Source organism: Malania oleifera, chromosome 9 (assembly GCF_029873635.1).
Source record: "Malania oleifera isolate guangnan ecotype guangnan chromosome 9, ASM2987363v1, whole genome shotgun sequence".
Lineage (NCBI taxonomy): Eukaryota > Viridiplantae > Streptophyta > Magnoliopsida > Santalales > Ximeniaceae > Malania > Malania oleifera.
This window is the reverse complement of record NC_080425.1, coordinates 77,154,703-77,175,125: the sequence shown is the minus strand read 5'-3', so window position 1 is coordinate 77,175,125 and position 20,423 is coordinate 77,154,703. Positions and strand designations below refer to the sequence as shown.

The 20,423-nt window shown below is 37.3% G+C and overlaps 1 protein-coding gene across 4 annotated transcripts; it reads right to left on the bottom strand.

The window, feature by feature from the left end:
• Positions 1-976: 976 nt before the first annotated feature.
• Positions 977-19,783, bottom strand: LOC131163934 (E3 ubiquitin-protein ligase At1g12760-like). Of its 4 annotated transcripts, none has more exons than XM_058120779.1 (5): positions 18,967-19,783; positions 18,003-18,125; positions 17,776-17,908; positions 1,688-1,852; positions 977-1,503 (listed from the first exon to the last, which is right to left on the bottom strand). In XM_058120779.1, exons 1-5 carry the CDS (start codon positions 19,524-19,526, stop codon positions 1,330-1,332), a joined length of 1,155 nt encoding a protein of 384 aa, XP_057976762.1. In that variant the 5' UTR covers positions 19,527-19,783; the 3' UTR covers positions 977-1,329. The 4 variants fall into 4 exon arrangements, with proteins under 4 accessions (XP_057976762.1, XP_057976763.1, XP_057976764.1 ...); XM_058120780.1 differs by having other exon boundaries at positions 1,688-1,855; positions 18,003-18,122; XM_058120781.1 differs by having other exon boundaries at positions 18,003-18,122.
• Positions 19,784-20,423: the final 640 nt, after the last annotated feature.

Sequence of the window (20,423 nt, the reverse complement as noted above, 5' to 3'; positions counted from 1 at the left end):
GTATGTATTTTTCATGTGCTACATATTTATAGATATATATATATATATATATATTTTTGACAATATAATATGTATTATATATTAGTACTTATACTGTGTGTATATAACATAACACATATTTGTATGTGCTATATAATATGTACTGTACATATATTATATGTATTGTATACATATATTATGTACTATTGTATGTCGGTATATATTATATATATATATATATATATATAGGTTTGTAATATGTAGGTGTTTTGAGTTCGACAAATTTGAAGAAAGACAATCAAACTACATATCAGAAAGAACATTTATTTTATTCAAAGAATTTCGTTGTATTTATAATTCAAGTGTATTGATTGCTAGATTACATCGACTTCAATCAAATCTGTTCTCCCCCAATAGGCAGTAGCGCATAGATTTCAATGGGTAGCAGCCAAATCTGTAACACGCAGAGCCTGTCCGCTCATCTCCAGTACTCGGGGCACATATGATATATTCAACTCTCTTTCCATGGCTGCAGGCGTTGCACCAAATATTTGATATTTCTATTTGTGCTTTTTTGTGAAGGGATATACCAAATACATGGCGTAAGGCCCTTAAAATAGGCTCCGCCCGACATGACCTCTAACCCAATCAGAAATGGACACTTATCCGGTCACTTATCTATCTTACAAATAAACGGCCGATCACTTCTCTTTGTATCATTCAATTGATTACCAGTAGCTGTATCAAATGTGAGAATTTGGATTCAAGCCTCATCTAGCTGTTTAAGAAAGGACTATATAGCTTATCAGTGTGAACCAAACCAATCTTAGCTTGGATGGCTCTATTATAGGCAAGTTCTGCAAAAAAGCAGTAAGAAAGGAAATGAAAATGTGGGAGGGAGGCAAAATTTTTCAGGCTCAAGATAAACATTAAAATAAACAAAACAAACAAAACAAAACAAAACAGTAAAGACGAATGAGGCATACACAGCTGTGACTTACTAATAAATTATTACATTGTATAAACTATGGTTTAGTTTGTACCAGGAATGAGAAAAGGAAAATACAAGCACTTCGATATAAAAGGAGACAAAGTGCAATTGGGGTAATTAGCGCAGCAATGCCCTGGACGGCCATCCATTTACACGAGCACTTACAAAAGCCAGAGCAACAAACACAAAATCACCACCACAGCCACAAACTACTATTATATAATAATACCACCAACAACAACAGCAGTAACAGCAACAATAAAAAAAGATTTGACATGCCTGTGCATTGGTGCAAATGCATGTTTTTGATGAGCTAGAATGGTATGCATGCAGTTGGCACTCCCTTCAGAATTTCTAGTCTACACTTCCTCCCTGCCATGGCTGCTACTCTTCAAGATGTTGTACTTACATAGGGGGCAGGTAGCATTGATGTGCAGCCACTTGTCCACACAGGTACAGTGAAAATGATGTCCACAAGGAAGCTCTCGTAGCTCAATTCCATCTTCATAAGCTGACAGGCAAATGCAACATTCCTGCAAATCAACACAAATAGCATTCAGGCAATACCGTAGCAACATTATTGACTATAAGCACAAGCTTCATCACCCACACCTTCCCCCACCCAAATGACTCTGCATGCACATGCATGAGCATGTGTGTATACCAAGTGATAAATCGAAAGTAAACATAGCAAAATTAAGAGTTGGGAGAACTTACGGCATCCTCTGCAGAAAGAACATGTTCAACAGGTGAACCTGTGCCACATTCGGTCATTATTCCTCCGCGAGATACTTGGATCTCACCATTATGTTTTTCGATATTGCCAATTTTTTGGAATTTGTACTTCAACAATTGTTCGATGTCTTCCTTGGATGCTCCTTCCTGCTTTAATTGAAAATGGATAGCCATGAAGGGAGATGGTAAGGATACACTAACACCATGTTTGGGAGCTTGGGATTTGAATTTGGATTTGGATTTAAGTGAGTCTGGGCAAAAAAATGTGATATTGTGATATAAAAAAATATATATTATTGAGGTCTGCTCAAATTCAAGTAAATTCAAACAAATTCAAATCTGATACCCAAAATCCGTACTCCCATGTAAACACAGCCTGAGTCATTAAACAAACAGCAGTTAGCAATGATTTGCTCCAGGTAAAATTTTTATATTTTTTTGCAATTAAATGGTTGACTCTGCCAAAATTGTGAACTGTTCCTGAATAGAACACAATTTTGGAGGAATGGACCCTTCATAGGATTGAAACATTTCCGCAAAAATACACAATTTTTGCATAACCACAAACACAAACATAAAGACACACACACACATGGAACAACTTTCTTGTTAGGCATACTAAGCGCGGTGCCCCAACTCAAAATTTTGCCATTCCATCTACACCCCAGCCTTCTATTAAAGACATATTGAAATTCAATTACTTGAATAACCAGATGCATGAAATTACAATCAACTTTTGATACAATTTTCTTTTCAGTCAAAAATTTTTGTCACTAAAAAATAATTGACATCGTTGATCCCAAAGAACTGATCATGCTGATAACAAAACTTAGTCTTTGTTGTTTAATGAAATTAAAATGTGCACAGGCTTTGGTGGGTGGAATTTGAGTGTACTTAGATTCTTCAAATCTCAACTTGTTTAATCTGTTGCAAGTTGGTGCATTGAGAATTTGAGATGGCCTAAACATCTTAGGTACACTCAGTTTACGGCACATGCCATCTCATGCACAGTAGATAATTCATATCATATAGTTTCTTTCTTGAATGTAAACTCTATGGGGCTTCACTTATTTATGCTTGGATAATGTTTATCTTTTGAATACTTCTTATCTTTGAATAATAACCTTTTAATTCACAAATTTATCTTTAAAAAAAAATTTACAACTTTTTAAAAAAAATCCAAAAACATGTTGAATGATATTTTGTGATTATTTTTTCACAAGAGAATTTTAGGAAAATTGTATTTTAAATTTGATAGGGTAGAATTTTGGAGTTGAATCAATGGAATTTTTTTTCCTTTGCATAAACATCCTTGTTAACTTAAAATTTCTGTAGAAAGTTTTAAATGTGGATCTTTTAAGTAATCCTATCCAATGAGAATAGATAGGACTTCGAATTGTTTCCTGGACCAGTTTCAATTCAAAAGAATCAAAATTTTTGAATAGCATTATCCGGTTTAGAATATGTTTGAATATCCCTCTTGAATTTTAAAGAGAGTAAGAGACCATCATATACTAAGGAGCAAGTTATCGAGCATTTATTGGGTAGCTTTATAAACTTTCCATTATTGTCATTGACTTTTGAGCAAGATATCTCTCTTGCAAACTCCTTCCAAATTCCAAGAAGATTTTGATCATATATTAAGGATTTTGATTACAAGTATGTGTTTTTTTTTCTTCTTCTTTTCTTTGGTTTCTTTTTTTCAAGGGTTTTTTTTTTTTTTTTTTTTTTTTTTTTTTTGGGGGGGGGGGGGGGGGGGGGGGGCGAGTTTCAAATGACTATTGCTTGTGGGAATCACCAGGATTAGGAATTCAAAAACATTAGAGAATCTAGGAGAGGCATTTGCTATAATCTTCAAGACATCTCATAAGCGAAGCTTGAGACATCTCACTGTGTGCTGAGAGCTAAACCTTATTGTTTCTTCTTTCTCTCTCATAGGAGTTTCTTATGTACTGCTTGTGAGGAATTAAACTGTAATTGTACTTTTCTTTTGAAAAGAGCTATTCCTTGGTGCTTGAGGGTCGAGACTGAAGAATTATATGTTTTATTTGGGTCAAGAACTTGAAGGTGCTGTGAGTTGTTTGAACTGTAATTATATTTTTCCTTTGAAAAGTTACTCTTTGGTGCCTGAAGATTGAGACCAAAGAAGTGTTGTGTTACTTGGCTCAGAACTTGAAGGATCTGGCACTTGATTGTGGGTTGAAATGCAAAAATCCACATGAGTTGATCGAGCAATGAGAACTTGTGAGTGTAGGTCAAGCTCTTGGTGATTAGAAATAGGCAGCATTGGGGTTAAACCATTGTACAATGTGTTTGTTTCTGTCACTTGATTGTGGGTTGAAAATTGAAATGCAAAATCCACATGAGTTGATTGAGCAATGAGAACTTGGGAGTGTAGGTCAAGCTCTTGGTGATTAGAAATAGGCGGCATTGGGGTTGAACCATTGTACAATGTATTTGCTTCTCTCTGCCCTTCTCTTCTTGATATAATTGTTGGATTATTTGCATTTGTGTGGTACATTTACTAAACCGTGTGCACACAAATCTTAAAAAATTGTTTACCCAATTAAACCCACCCTCTTGGGTGGCTCTGAACAAATAATTGATATCAATGCATACTTGTGCTAGACTTTTTGTAACCTTAGAATTAGATCCTTTGACATTTATGGAGTACTACACTTGCCGAGAAACATCTCATAATTTGTCCACCTTTGTTTGACAGCACAAACTAGACTTGCTTGAAAGCACGAATGAAAGTTTATATCCAATCTATTGATTATTCTTATACCCTATTAAATCTGTTGCTAGTAAAATGGTTACTGAAATAAATGCAAGAAGAACAGTGGTCATTGGAAGGAAGACTTTCAATCTTGTTTTTGACAGTGAGCACGTTGATATCCTCAGAATCATGGAATACTGCAAATCCAGGAAGATCTCAATTTTCCTGAAGGTGGGACAAGGCTCGATGGTTCCTTGCTGTGTGGGAGACTTTAGATACACAGAAAGGAGGGAACTGCATCCACTCCTTGGTTCCTCACATGAGAAAGAATGATAAAACCTTGTTGCCAGGTTCAGAAAATTTCTTTCCCTAACAAGGTTAATGCTGGAGGTTGGAGGAATATGACCTTCCCACTTCCCAGGGAGTTTCGATGCACTGGAATAGCACAAAGTCTCCTGCGGACCTTGGGACATGAAGGTGACTAGTCAGAGTTCTCCCTCTCATGAGATGTTTCGATCGTCACTTTGACCCCAAACTCTTCTTGGGTGGAGAACTGGAGTACCCATGCCCTCACTGCAGTAACTATGTGTGGCTCACGCTGTGGTTTGCAGAAGACTCACTTGCAAGGGATGAAGATGGCAAGTAAGATCACACCAACTCCTTCGTGTGTGTTGTAAGGCAGAACAGCAGGGAACTAACCTCCAACATTCAGCTTTTAATTTTTTCTGAGACAGACCCACTTATTAAGCCCAAATTTATTTCAAATTTCAAGGATCTCAAGATGGGCCTTGACTTGAACTCTGCCACAAATGAGGCCGAAGTTTCTCTTTGGCCTCCCATCTTCTCCAGCCTCTCCCCCTTGGGTCCCCACACCAGCCTAATGCTTTCACTTCTTTTTCAGCTTTTAATGGCCCAAGCAGTACCAACTCCAACTCACTTTAAGTCCCAGTTAGCTTTGGGACCCTGTTACAATAAGTCCAGAATCCTGCCAACCCCCCCCCCCCCCCCCCCCAAAAAAAAAAAAACCCCAAAGCAGAATCAGCCTTCACAGCCTGAGGATTTTCTGATGCAGTTCTAAGTAAATATTTGAAATCTCAGGAGGAAGTATGTCTGGCTCTAGACCCAGCCCAGAATTCTGGGCAAGGACTTAAATTTCAATTTCGACTCAAATTTTGAAGCTCCAAAAGTACGGAAATTTCAATTTTGATTTCAATTTGAAAAAATAACAGAAATCAATAGTGAAGCATGGAATTCTTTTATGAAGCTTTAGAAATGATTAATAGACATGATAATGTAAGTTTTAGGACTAATATATTAGAAGTAAACACATATATGCTGTGTATGAGGTGGAGAAGTTATAAAATAATGTGTATCAAGCATATTTGTAATATAATGTACATTAAACATATTTAGTGAATTGGCTAATACAAATGAAATTTGTAAATCACTTAAATATTATCTACTATACAAATAATGATAATTTAGGCATGACTAGTTAAATAAAATGCTGTTGTAAGTTTATTTTTTCATATAATTTCAGAAGCACTTGTAATAATCTTTTGTTTCAATTAAAATAAATAAAAAAAATTAAGAGAAAAATTTCACTTCACTCTTAAATCTCTCATTTGAATTCGGAAGAAATTTCATTGCATAGTTAAAATTTTGACAAGTTTTGCTAAAATTTTGAGATTTCGAATAAATTTCAGATAATTCTTTGAGATTTCGACGGAAATTATACAAGACGGATATTGACTGCCATTTCGATTTTGAGGGTGACGGAAACTGCAAAATTTCGACCGAAATATCGACAATTTTGTAAAAATTTAAGGCAATGATTCTGGCCTTGTGATGCACAAGGCAGGCCTTCCTCCCCAGGTTTTGAGATTTTAAAGGGACTAGCAATGAACATTTCAAAGAACAGGTTTATGATTGCATCCTTCAAAAAACGAGGATGGTTACTAAAACCATTGGAGTGCCTATTGAAGCCTTGAAGGCTTTGAAAACAGCCCATGAGTCTATTTGAAGAAATAGAAAAAATGAGAAGAGAAGAAGGAAACCCATCATTAAAAACTGCAGGGCAATGGCAGGAAGAAGGATGCTATCAGGGAACTCAATCTATTGAAATTTTCACTGAATTATGACAAGATTGGAGGGATCTCAGATTTGGTGGAGGCTGGCAGCAGTTGGGGCACTTCAGTTTACCCATGTTGAGGAAAATTGCCTCCTGGAGTGTGAAGGGCCTTAATGATAACAGGAAACTAAATCTGAAACCATAAATAATTTCCTGGTTAGCTTATGGGGCAAAAAGATTGCAGGTGTATTTCCCTTGGAGTCACTGCAAATGCAGGAGGAATTCTTATTTTATGGAAGGATGAAGTGGTGGAGATGCTGGATCACTCAATTAAATCCTTCTCCTTGGTTTCATCAATATGAATGCTCTCAAATGCTCTCATCGATCTTCCTCTCATTGGTGGCTCCTTCACATGGTCAAATTTCCAGGGAGACTCCCTCATTTTCATTTTTTGGATCAGTAGGTTTCTAGTATCCACAAAGTTGGGAAAAAATATTTCCCTAAGGCTTCCCAAAATCTTCTCCCAAGTCCCAAGGCCTATGTCACATCACTTCCCTATCCTCCTTCATATGCAAGGATTAAGTTAGGGCCAACTCCCTTCTGGTCGAAAACATGTGGCTCAAACGTGATTAGGATCTGGTTAAACAATGGCGGTCTTCTCTTCTCTTTGAGAGGAAAGCAAGTTTTGTTGCTGTCTCGAAATCAAAGGGACTAAAGGAGAAGCCAAAATTTTGGAACAACCAAAAAAGAGTACTTTCAAGAAAAATTCAAATGAAAAAGACCATGATTCTGTACGGAATTAAGGAGCTGAATGACAAGGAACATTCGAGGCCTCAACGCTGAAAGTAAGGCAAGAAGACTTCCACTTGGAAAAATGCTTGCTGATGTCATCAATATGGAAGAAAGCACTTGAAGACAAAATTCCAGAGATTCATACCTTAAAGAGGGGAATCAGAACAAATGCTCATCACAGGTTCATTACTTTGATCAGAATTGAAATTTGCAGGTGGAGGAGCATGGGAAGGGGGGGCAATGGGGATTGAGTTGAAGAGGACATCAGACGTGGCAAATGTGATTTCTACAGAGAGCTGTACACCAAACCAGAGACTTGGAGACCAAGGATGGCATGATTTTTGGCTCTCTCAACTCTACAACAGCACAGAGGAGATAAAGCCATCAAGGATTGTGATGATGATAAAGCTCCTGGCCAGCCAGTTTCAATTTGGCTTGGGTTTCAATTTGGCTTTCTTTGAAGCAAATTGGGGACTTCTTAAGCAAGAAATTTTCAGCAATTTGATGATTTTTTCAGAATAGGCAGATATGTTAACAGCATAAGCCCCACTTTGGTTACGCTGGTTCCCAAGAAAATCGAATCTGCTGGGGAATATTTATAAGATGCTATCCAAAGTTCTTGCTGCAAGGTGGAAGAGAGCAATTCTGTAAGAAATTGACCAGCAGCAGCACGCTTTAGTAGCTGGCAGGCAGATCATGAGTGCAGCAGTTGTTGCAAATGAAGTTGTGGATGCCTATAGCAAGGGCAGGAGAAGGGGAGTGATTGTAAGCTTGACATGGTGATGCAGGGGCAGCATTAAGGTTTTGCAGCCATGGAAGAGATTAGAAGAAATAGAAGAGAGGAAGGGAGGGGAAGGGAGGAGAGAGGAGATACCAAGGGGAACTCACGTTCAATCAACAATTCAAATTCATCAACAACTGCCTACAGGCCCTACATCATGGCTTTCACACATCATTTTTAACAAAGCCTAAACACATAAAATTACACATAACCCTTAAACTAAATTATATTACATACCCCTAGAATACACAATGACTACAAACAAGCCCCCAAAATACACATAATACTACACCAATTAAACTAAATGCATAATAAACTACTAATTAAACCCAACAAATCGTTGAACCAACTCTTGTTAATTATTTTCCAGCAAGGATCTTCCCAAGGTCTTGCTTCTTGTCCTATATTACATTGGGAAGGCTTTTGATCATGTACACTGGAATTTTCTCCTTCACATTCTCAAAAGAATGGCTTTTAGAGACCTTCAGTGTAGGTGGCTCCAACAATGTGTTTCAACCCCAACTTTGTAAGTGCTCATCAATGGCTGCCCATCAAACCCTTTTCACTCTTCCAGAGGTCAAAGATCTTAGAATCAGAATGAATGGGAGGGAAATGGAAATCTCCCACCTTCCATTCGCAGGTGATACCATCATTTTCTGTGAAGAGGAACCTCAGCAGATCTGCAATCTTATATGCATTCTTGTCAGGTTTGAAGCAGTTTCAGGCTTAAAGGTGAATTTGGAAAACACACACACACAAACACACATGCCAGTTGGGAACACCACTGAGGGGCCTTTCCTTGCGGGCATTTTTTGCTGCAGGCTGGGGGCTTTTCTGATTCCTACCTTGGTCTCCCTGTTGGATCTAAATTCAAAGACAAAGAAGTTTGGCACCCCATCCTAGAAAGATTTAAAGGGAAGTTGGTCAGTTGGAAGAGGAATTACTTATCTAAAGGTGGGAGACTTACCCTGATGTAGGACAAGAAGTGGCTACTTGGATGGATCATTTTGACCCACTTAAGAGGCCTATGTCAAAGAATAGAGTGAATGGTTTATTGGGTCCGAAATCCAAATGTGCTTAGTTATTTAGTTGTTGAAGTTGCTTGTATTAGGATAATTTATGTTTGGGGCTTGTTTGTAGTAATTGTGTATTCTAGGGGTATGTTTTATGGGTATGTGTGTAATTTCATATGTTTATAGGCTTTCTTATAAATAGTGTGTGAAATCCATGGTGTAGGCAGTTGTTGATGAATTTGAATTGAAGTGAACGTGACTTTTCTCCCTGGTATCTCCTCCCTTCCCCTTCTTCTTTTCCAATTTCTCTATGGCTGCAGAACCTTGATGCTGCCCCTGCATCATTAAAGAATGTGACAAATTTTGAGAGCAAGAATATCACTTTGCGCTGTCTCCATAATGAAACCAATCTCGAAGGTAAGTAAGGAGCGATCATGGACCTTCAAGTTGGTCTTATTCACCCAAGCAATTTTGTATGGTTTGGGAAGAGGCTCAACTTCCAAATTTAACTTTTTTACAGCTCCTTCAAAAACTACATTTGTGCTACTACCAGGACCAATAACCAGAGTACAGAGTTGTTTTTGGCATATCACTTGAATTTGAAAGATGTTGATCCGCCTCCAATCCCCTGTCTCTTTAACCTTGTGGGAAGAGACTAAGCAATTTCTCCAATTGCCACCATCATCTAAGTCACTTGTAATTTCTGTTTTAACTTCAACTACTTGAGTATCATCATCTTCTTCTTCTTCCTTTTCTGCAACAGCCATGAATTGGTTAGGACATTGTGCAGCTCGATGTCCAAAACCTTGACACTTAAAGCATCTGAGTGATGGTTGGCTCCTAGAAGTTGTTCCAGAATGCCCAAGAGTCTATTAGTCTGAACACCTTTACTCACTTGCTCAACTGTCTTCTACCATACCAATCCACTAGTACTCTTCTCAAACCAAAGGGCTGATGTAGCTCTAGGAGGATTCCGTTGCATGTCCTCAATCTGAGTGGCAACCTGGGCTGCATCCCCAACTGTGATGAGACAACATGTACAGCAAGTTTGGAGGCAATAGCTGGCTTCAAACCTTTTCTGTACAAAGCTATCATAACGTCCTCTTTCCATTCTATATCGACACAAGTTGTCAAATGATAGAATCTACTATTGTACTCCATCGCTGTCTTTTCTTCTAAATTCAAATCAAAGAGCTGGAGATTAACACATTGTTGATTTTAGGAGGCACAAATTGCTACTGCATGGCTCGCTTCACCTCTCACCAAATCTCCTTCTTCTAAAGATTTCACTTTGCTTAATCCACCAAATTCGAGCAGTTCCCTTCAATTTTGTTTCAGCAAAGTACAAATTTCTAGCCTCATTCATGTCATCCCATTGGAAATAGTACTCCAAAGAATACACCCAAACATCAAATTCATCAAGAGACCCATCACCATTAAAATCTGAGACTTCTAGTTTAATTCCCTTGCTTAAATGATTATTTCGGCCTTCACATAACTCAAAAGCGTGAGGGACAGCAACTATTCCACCATCTTGTTTGGTAGGAAATTCCATGGGCCTTTTATCTAAGGCTGCAACTTGAGCAGTTAGCCAATTCAAAGCACCAGTAATAGTGTCCAAAGCATTTTCCATATTTTGTACCCTACTGGATAACAACTCCACCTTTGCAGACAATTCAACATTGGTCACCATGATGCACTTATATGAAGCAAATCACAAACTTCACTTTCAATTATTCAAGAATAATCTTCAAGTCACCTTTAATCTTGAGTATCACACAAAAATGAAACAAATCCACTAGAAAAACTCACAAATAGCAGCAATAAAACCTGAATTTTGATGCTGGCAACAACAATTTATAGGGTTTCGTGCCAAATTATTGCACTTGCTTACACAATTTCAAGTTAGGAACCAAAATATCATTCTGCAAATCAAAATATCATGAGAAAACACCAACTTATTGTGATTGTGAACCAATTTCTCTTGCAGAATCCCACTCGCACTTGCCAGCGCGTGGAGTGTGTGAGTCTCAAGCGGCGACCTTCGGGCAATGATTTTTTTGGTGAGTGGTAGATTGAAGGGTGGCGAGTCGAATGGTGGGGGTGGTGTGTCAAGAAACACTCCAGCAATGGTGGATTTTGAAGGGGGCGGCAGCTGGAGAACTTCAGGGGGTGCATAGGGCTTCACAGCTGGTCAGTTGGTGATGAAATTTTGAGGGGAAAGGTTTCAAGGAGTTTTGTTTTTGGTGGTATTGGTGGTGTTGCAGGATGGTGGCTGAAAAGTGGTGTTTGAAGAAATGGGGACACGGATGGAATTTTCTGAAAAATTTTGAAACCGCAACTGCTTTCGGTTTTCTTATTATTATTTTTTTTTAACTGAAATTTCAGAAAGAAAATGATGAGACATGAGAGTAACAAAGAAGAGATTAATGGAGAGACTGGATGATGAAGAAGAAGAGGAAGAAGAAGAAGAAGAAAAAGGAAGAAACAGAGAGAGTAATTGCCAGAAAGAGACTGCTGCAAGTAGAGGAGACAGCAACAGAATTTAAAAATCAGAGAGTTGAGAAAATTATGGGAAAGAAATATGAGAAGAAGAAGAAGAGAAGAAAAACAGACAAGAAGAAGAGGGCAGACTGCTGCAGGGCAGCAGGGAATTATGGACAGAACAGAATATCAGAAACAGAGAAGAAAGAAGAAGAAAAGGAAGAAAAGGATGAGATGAGGAGAAGAGTGAGGGAGAATGGGTGGAGTGCAATGGAAGAATGGAGATTGTGGTTAGGCTCTGAAACTAAATAATGCAGGGGCAGCATCAAGGTTCTGCAACCATGGAGAAATTAAAGAAGAAGGGAGGGAAAGAGAGGAGATACTAGCGAGAAAACTCATGTTCAATTCAAATTCATCAACATCTGCCTACATCATGGCTTTCACACACTATTTATAAGAAAGCCTCTAAACATATGAAATTACACACATACCCCTAAAACTACATTGCATTACAAACATACCCCTAGAGTACACAATTAATACAAACAAGTTCCCAACATAAATAATCCTAATACAAGCAACTACACACATATACTTAAACAACTAAATAACTAAGCACATTTGGGTTTCGGACCCAATAAACCATTCACCCTATTCTTTGGCATAAGCCTCTTAATTGGGTCAAAATGATCCATCTATAGCCGCTTCTTGTCCTACATCATACCCTCATTAAGAGCACCATAAACAAATCTCCCAACTTATTATACGTCCTCTTCCCTATCCCTTGCTTAGTTGCTACAAGGATAGAGGGAATTCAAAGAAGACTCCTTTAGGGGAGTTCAAGGGAGGATTTCAAGTACCATCTTGTCAAATGGGGCGGCTGTTAAACATCTATCAGATATGGAGGCTTAGGAATCAAATTTTTTACTTCTTCCAACAAAGCCCTCCTTGGGAAATGCCCCTGGATATTCATGAAGGAGAAGGATCAGCTTTGAAGGGGAATCCTCGCTTCAAACTACAGTGTTCAACATTATGACTGAACCAGGACCACTAAAGCTGGGAGGAGGACGCATGATGGAGTTTGGAAATCCATCAGAAAAGGTTGCGATGATTTCTTCTCCCTCATTAGTTTTCGAGTAACATTCTCTTTTGGTATGATATATGGTGTGCCCATTCTCCCCATAGCATTCAATTCCCTTCCATTTTCTGTTCAGCTAGTATCAAGGATGCTCTTTGCTAGTAATCATCTCAAATTTCTGACCACGGAATTTTCGATAATGTTCCCTTGATTAGAAATGCTTTTGATTAGGAAGTTGACCAACTTAATAATTTTTATGGTTGCTTGTACAAAATCCAAGTAAAGAACACTACTAACAATCCGAGGATCCTGTAAAAAATGGCAAGTTACAGTCAGATCATTTTATTGGAAGCTCACTTTTCCAGTAGAAACCTGTAGTAATTTTCTCTGGAAGCCCATCTGGAAAATTGCAGCCCCCACAAAAGTGGCCTTCTTTGCATGGGAGGCAACTTTTGTGAAAATTCTAAAAGTGTGCAAAAGGCAAAAAAGGTGGCTGCAGCAGCTGCCTCTTGTAAACAAATTTCTTGTGTTAGGTAAGTGCTGAGTCTATTGATTACATCCTCTTTCACTGCTTCTAGAGTAGAATCCTTTGGAACTTGGTCACTTCTTTGATTAGACGGCACTGGTTACTGCCAAAACAGTAAGAGGAGCTGTGGGTCTGAAAGGGTATTCTTTCCAATAAAGAAAGGAAGAAAAGCTTTGTGCCTTATCCCCCTTGCCATCATTTGGTTTGTATGGAGGAAAAGAAATAAGAGAGCTTTTGAAGGATCAGTCACGCCCATACATATTATTAAAGACTAATGGATTGCTACAGTGGCCAGATATAGTGGTCTAATTTTTGTTGGCTCTCTTGAATGCCCTTAAATAATTTTTTTTTCAATTTTCTAATAAACAAAATATATTGTGCTTCAGGCTCCATTGAACTTAATAAATTTTGTAGTCAGTTTTCTGAAATAAATTTGGAAGAAACTTAGAAATTGTTCATAAGATCACAATGTGTAATGAAGATGATGAGGTTAATCAAAAGAAGAGAACTAGATCCAAAATAAAGTCATGGTTGGTGCATGGAATAAAAATGGTTATAATAGTTCAGAATACTATTTAAAACATGAAAAAACCAGCATGCATTTGATGGCACAAGAAGGTCATATAAATAATTTTGATTAACCTACTTGTCCAAGCATAATTGAAGACTACAAGATGCTTTTGACCAGTTGTACATCAAGTATGAAAAAGTTAGATTGAAAAAAGTGTTTTATAAAAATCAAATGATTGTCTTATTTATGATATTCAGCTTACAAAAAAAATTTAAAAATCTGAATTTTGAAAATGATATTGAAATTTTTATAAAAATAATATTGTAACTTTGAAAAAATTTTGAAAATTTAATTAAAAAAAAAATGAAAACTTCAAAGATAAAATTGAGATTTTGAAAAATAAAAATGAAGGTTCAAAAAAAGAAATCAAAGTTGTCTATAAAATTTGAAAACTCCAATTCAAATTATTTTTAAATTGAAAAAGACTCTTTGAAAAAAAAATTGAGATATAAACAAAACTCTTTTAAAAAGCATGCATGAAAAAAGAAAACTTCAATATTTTTCTTTGAAAAAAGCAAATGTGCATTTTTTAAAAGGGTGCGTTAAGATTTGAGCATTGAAGAATCAAAAGAATCACAAGAAATATTTTGTCAAATCGTTGGATACCACTTTTCAACTTGTAATTTTTGTAACTAGAAAATTTCACTTTTCTAAATGGTGTTGAATCATTGACAAAATAAATCTTCAAAATTTTCAAAATTTGATACAAAAGTAAAAATTAAGCAAGTATGGTTTCATAAGGATCATCAACGTGTCAACCTATTCTAGAAAAGAACAACAACAATCACCAAGCCTTAAGTAATGTCCTAACAAATGGAAGGTTGTCAAATCCTTACAATCTCAGTCCAATTCAACCCCCACCCCTCCCTTCTACCACTAAAATTAACTAGCTCACTCCTCATGCATTACTTAGCTTGCATTGCAAGTGCCCAAACCCTCTTAATTGCCCTTCTCTTATCCATAGGAGCTACTCCTAACTTAGCACATGTTTTCATTCCTCAAACTATCTTTTACAATTATACTACTCATCCACCTTAGCATTCTCATTTCAGTTTAGTTTTGGATATGTTTTTCTTAGTTACCCCCATCCACATAGTATTGCTGGCCTATGACAGACTTATTGAACTTTCCTATTAATTTTAAAGGTATTATATAATTATACAACACACACAAAGCACTTTTCCACTTTATAACTTTAACTCCTATGTATTACATCATCTTCAATTTCTCCTTCAACTAATGAAATAGATCCAAGGTATCGAAATCCACTTGTGCTCATAATCCAAGTTTAATATTTTGTCTAATATCTTCCTAATATAAAAAAAACTGGCCTCATTTCATATATTTCATCATCTGTCTTAAAACCTCTAGATTATAAAGCTTCTCAATACAATTCTAACTTAAATGCTACTTAGAGTCTACTCCACCTCTAGTTTCAGCAATGAAAACAATACCACCCAAGTAAATCACCCATAGTTAATGCAAAATGATAAGGGCTCAAAGTAGATCCTCAAGACAATATTATCCTAGTAAATTCACTATTAATGCAAAAACAGATAAGAAGTCAAAACAGATCTTTAATGTACACGTATTATGATAGGAAATTCCCTAGAATCTCCACGTGTAGTCCTAACCATAGCCATTAATCTTGCACACATATCCTCAAAGACATCAATATGCATATTAAATACTCCTTTTTTTTTAATCCACCATAAAACGACCCTATCATAGTTTAGGTCAATAAAAAAAGCAAATCCCTCTTCTATTCCTTAAACCTTTCCATTAATCTTCTTAATAGGCATATAACTTCGGTATTTAATCTCCTCAACAAAAAACCAAAACTGATTTTCTAAAACCTTCATAGTCTTTGTTCAATTATCCTTCCTAATGTTTCATTATATGATTATTTCCATGACAATTATTCCAATTCTGAATCTCTCTTTATTTTTGTATGTTGGTATTAACGTGTTTTTCCTCCATTCATCTAACATTTCATTAGTTCTTATAATTGTGTGAATACTAGTTAACCATATAAGTCCATTACCGCCTAGGCATTTCCAAACTTCAATACTGATGTCTTTTTCATTTTTCTACTTCTTTCATGCGAACTTATCTTCATTAACTCTAATTTGCAGATAAATCTCAAGTTTTTAGCTATTTCCTCAATTGTCAATTCTAAGTTTAAGCCTTCACAAAGGGTAAAAAATGAAAGAGTTTAGCAAACCAATGATTGTAATCCAAAGACAAGTATTCTTGTTCAAAGAGCTCTATCGCCTCAATTAACCGCTTTAAGGTTCATCGCAATCTAGTGAAGACAATGAGATAGGTGGAAACTTGTTTTTTGAATCAGAAGACGAAATGGGGAGTATGTGCGAATCTGAAAGAGGATTGTCAATAGATCAATTGTTGGCAGAAAATGGGTTTGAAAGAGAGGATAAAAACACATTTATAATAATTTAGGTAATCAAGTAGACTTAGAAATTTGTCCTTTATTTGAATAGTAGGAAGGTGAAGGTAATCCTAACAAGCTCTCCAACATTGTTTTACTTCAAACACTCTTATAATGATTTAGGTAATTAAGTAGACTTAGAAATTTGTTCTTGTTTGAATGGTAAGAGGGTGGGGAAGGTAATTCTAAGAAGCTCTCTAACATTGTTCGACTTCATGAAAATAAATTAGAGCGTGCAAGGGGCTCGTGAAGAGTAATTGGGAGGGCAAGTGTAAGGAGAGGGAGTTTCTACCCGTTATGGGATGTCTGTGGGCATTCTTATTATTTGGATACTCACTTCATTTCTAGGATTGATGGACTTAGTGAGTTTTTTCCCTTTCAGGCTTGGTAGGTGTGAAAGTGTCAGCTATGGTTCAATTTTGTTTGTGGTCCTTGTAGACCCCTTTTTCGGTCTTTTTTATAGGATGAGTTATACGTTATTATGGTTTTTGTTTCCCTAGGTAAAACATAGGTAGTGATTTTAATGTAATAAGGCTTCAAAGGGAGAAAAAAGGAGAGGGAGGATAACTTCAAGTATGCATTATTTTGATAAGTTTAGTAGGGACTTAGGTTTGAGGGATCTTCCTTTGGGTAATGTTCTATTCTCATGGTTCGTGCATGGTGAGAAGGTTGTTGCTAGATGTTTAGAGAAGTTTTTGTTTCGCAATGATTGAGAGGATGAGTTTTCTATTCTCTCTCAAATGTGTTGTCTAGACCTGTCTAATCATTTCCTGTTTTATTGGAGTCCAGCAAGGTTAAGTAAGGTCCACCTCCTTTTCTATTACAAAACATCTGGCTTGATCATGACTCTTTTTCATCTTTAGTTAGGGATTCTGGGAGTTAGAATTGGAGAGGACTTAGGAAGGGTTTAGGAACATAAGAAAGCTCCAGCACATTAAAGAGACTTTGAAGAAATGGAATATTGAGGTTTTTAGGGATTAGAATTAAGAAGGCTATATTTTTTGTGAGCCGAATTGTCTAGGTAGAAAAGAGGAAGGAGACAGTCTTCCAAAGAGAGAGAGAGAGAGAGAGAGAGGAGGTTAGGCCGGTTTCATTGAAGAATGAGTTGGAGGATATGATTTTTAACTAAGAAGTTGTAATAAAAGACAAAATTTAAATGGGTGAGAGATGAAGATTGTAATTCAATTTTCTTCTAGTGGTAGACTACAAGGAAGATGAGAAAGGACTTGAATGGGGAATTGGAATTGGGAGGTGACATGGTGATTTCTAATCCTCATTTGATTGCAAATGAGAACACAATTTTTTTCCTCAGAACTCTGCACTAAGCAGGGCTTGGCCAGGACATGCTAATGCTAAAAGAGTCCGTGCAAGATGGTTGCTTTAATGGCCAAGGGATGACAAAGAGGCAGATATCATTTTTTAACCAAGAATTGTTGTACAAGATGACCCAAAATCCCCAACAGGTGCAATCAATTCTGATGAGGATAATGGTAGTGAGATAAAGTACCAGATAAGCTTTAACACACAGACGAGTGCATGAACAAACACAAGCTCTTTTTTTTTTATTGAGAGAGAAAGAGAAATACCTGGTCTGCGACAGCATATAAGATTGCAATAATACATGGAAGACAGCAGCAAACAGCAATGCCAATGACACATGCCAGAGCAACACAGAAAACGACAAAGAACACATCAAAAGCCAGGAAAATTATGCAAAGCCTGCATACCAAAATCACATAATCAAACCAAGGTTCTATCACAGACAAGTCTTTTCAAGTTCAAATGCAACAAATGGAACAAGATTTGCACAAACCAGTAAAGTTGTGGGGAGTCATGAGCCAAAGTTTGCCCCCCTGCTGACACCCAATAGAATCCAATGATCCACCAGATAAACGAAAACATTGTATTAGCAGACTCCAGATGCTTTGCACAACTGCTGAGCAGATGGAAGGAGGAAAAGAGCATGTAAGTTTCATCTCATGTTATCAACCGCAATGTATCCTAATCCTTTTAAACTTGATTCAATTAAATATGTCAAAACAATATTCAATTAAATCTAACAGTACTGTGCTCCTATTAGATAAATAACAACTTAACCTCTGCAACCCACCCACCCGCCCGGGAGGGGGGGGATGGAGAAACATAACATAACTAGTAATTACACAACATGCATCTCAACAACCTCACAATGCAACTGTGAAAGTTTAAATAACATCCATTGAGGACAAGATGACAACAATGATCGAGATGGCTTGGCTATAAGCCTATAAGCCATGAAGATCAATTCATTCACCAATAGAGGAAGTAAACAAATTTAATGAACATCAAAATTCATTGGTAAGAAAAACTAATATGACGTCAGTAGTAAACACCAAAAGACTAGGGCAGAGAAAAGGCTCGGTTGCTTCTAATTACTAGAGAAAAACAAAGTCCTTAATGAGTAAAACTAAAAAGGAGAAAAGGGATGTAACCAATTTGTAGTAGATGGACTAAAGAAGCCAATTGAGTACAATTACTAGACAATTACCACTTCAAAATTAATCAGGCGCCTTGATCAGCACCCTGATGTTATAATGTAATAGAATATAACCATAGATTTTAGAAACCGAAATAGGTAAATAAAAAGCCAAGGAACAAAAATAATGCATATCATCAATACAAGTTAAATTCGTTAAAATATAAAAATAACTGCGAAGATGTTGAATTCTAGCACATTAGTTCATCCAATCGTGCTGTAAAAATTTACGAACAACCAATCGACTAAGTTTTCGAAATACCTGGAACCCTCCTCCTCTAATCGCACCAGTGAAACATAATGACTTTCCTCCGGACTGGGACTATCGCCACTTCCACCCCTACTCCCACTCCCACGTCCATCTTCCTCCACAGAAAAAGCTCGCACCCGCCGCCTCCGCCGGCGATACTCAATGCAGACGCACAAAATGTGTAGCACGCATTGCAACGCGTAACCCACAATCCACACCCTTAGCGGCATCGTCGGCGACTCCTTCCGGCTGAGAACCATAACCGCGGCGGCCACGACCACGAACGCGATGTTCCATATGATGTCGAGAACCACGACTGGCCTCGAGTACGCCCAATCGCTCTGCCGCTCCTCCAATTGCTCCGCCGCGGTCTCCCTCACCAACATCGACGGCTCCCGCATCATCCGGCGGCTGCTCGCACGGCGCAGGAAGCGCGCGGCCTCGCGCAGGCTCTGCCTCCGCATGGATCGACGGCCGCGGTCGCTCTCCGACGAAGAAGAGTTCGCCAGCAGCGGCGTCGACGAATCCGCAACGTCCTCCGACGACCGATGAGGAGAATTCGATGTCGCCATCTCCCTTCAAGCTCGAAAATTTGCAGAAACCCTATCAGGACGAATCCCGGATCAATCCAAAGCCGCCACCATTGATGAATCTCTGGAATAATCAGACACGGAGAGAAGCTAAATGTTGGAGTTTCTGAGTTTCGCTAATATGTAACATTATTATCGAACTTCGATCAATGAATATGCTTGGGGGCAAGACATAAAATTGGGAATCGAAGAAGCAATGAAGGCCGAGTTAATGCATCCCGTGAGGTGCAGTTGGTAACGTCACATCTGATGTGGACGGCCAAAGATAGAGTCATGGGTGGGACCTATAGCAGCGGGTCCCAATCTACGACTTGTGATCCGATGGATGAGATTTTGACGGTTGGACTTTAATGATGATGTGGCAAGCTCTTAGACGTCATGCGGACTTAATGGACGGAGCTAACAGGAGAGGAATCGATGGATAAAGCTCCGAGTGATTGCATCGTCTCGCTGCCTTGGTGTGCCACGTGTTAAATTGAATAACAAAAATTGCGTAAAAATATAATGAAATTGTTCATACAAAAATTTATATTATTTTATTTCGTATATAGTAAAAAATAAAAAGTCATTTTCACGTGAAAATTTGAAGATACTTGTTATTTAATTGTTCTTTTTTATGTAGTAATAAAAATTTTTGTATCATTTTTTGTTTTATAATAATTGCAATTTTTTTATGTGGAGCATTGAATAATAAATTTTATAGTGTGATTATTTAAGGAGTAGTTTGATATTACTATCAAAAATTAAAAAATTGAAAAATAAAAAATAGAAACGGAAACTAAAAGACAAAAATTATCAACCTTTTTAGTTACTATTCATAAAATTAAATAAATTAAATTTTTAATTAAAAGACACTTATTTTCATTTTTAAATCAAATA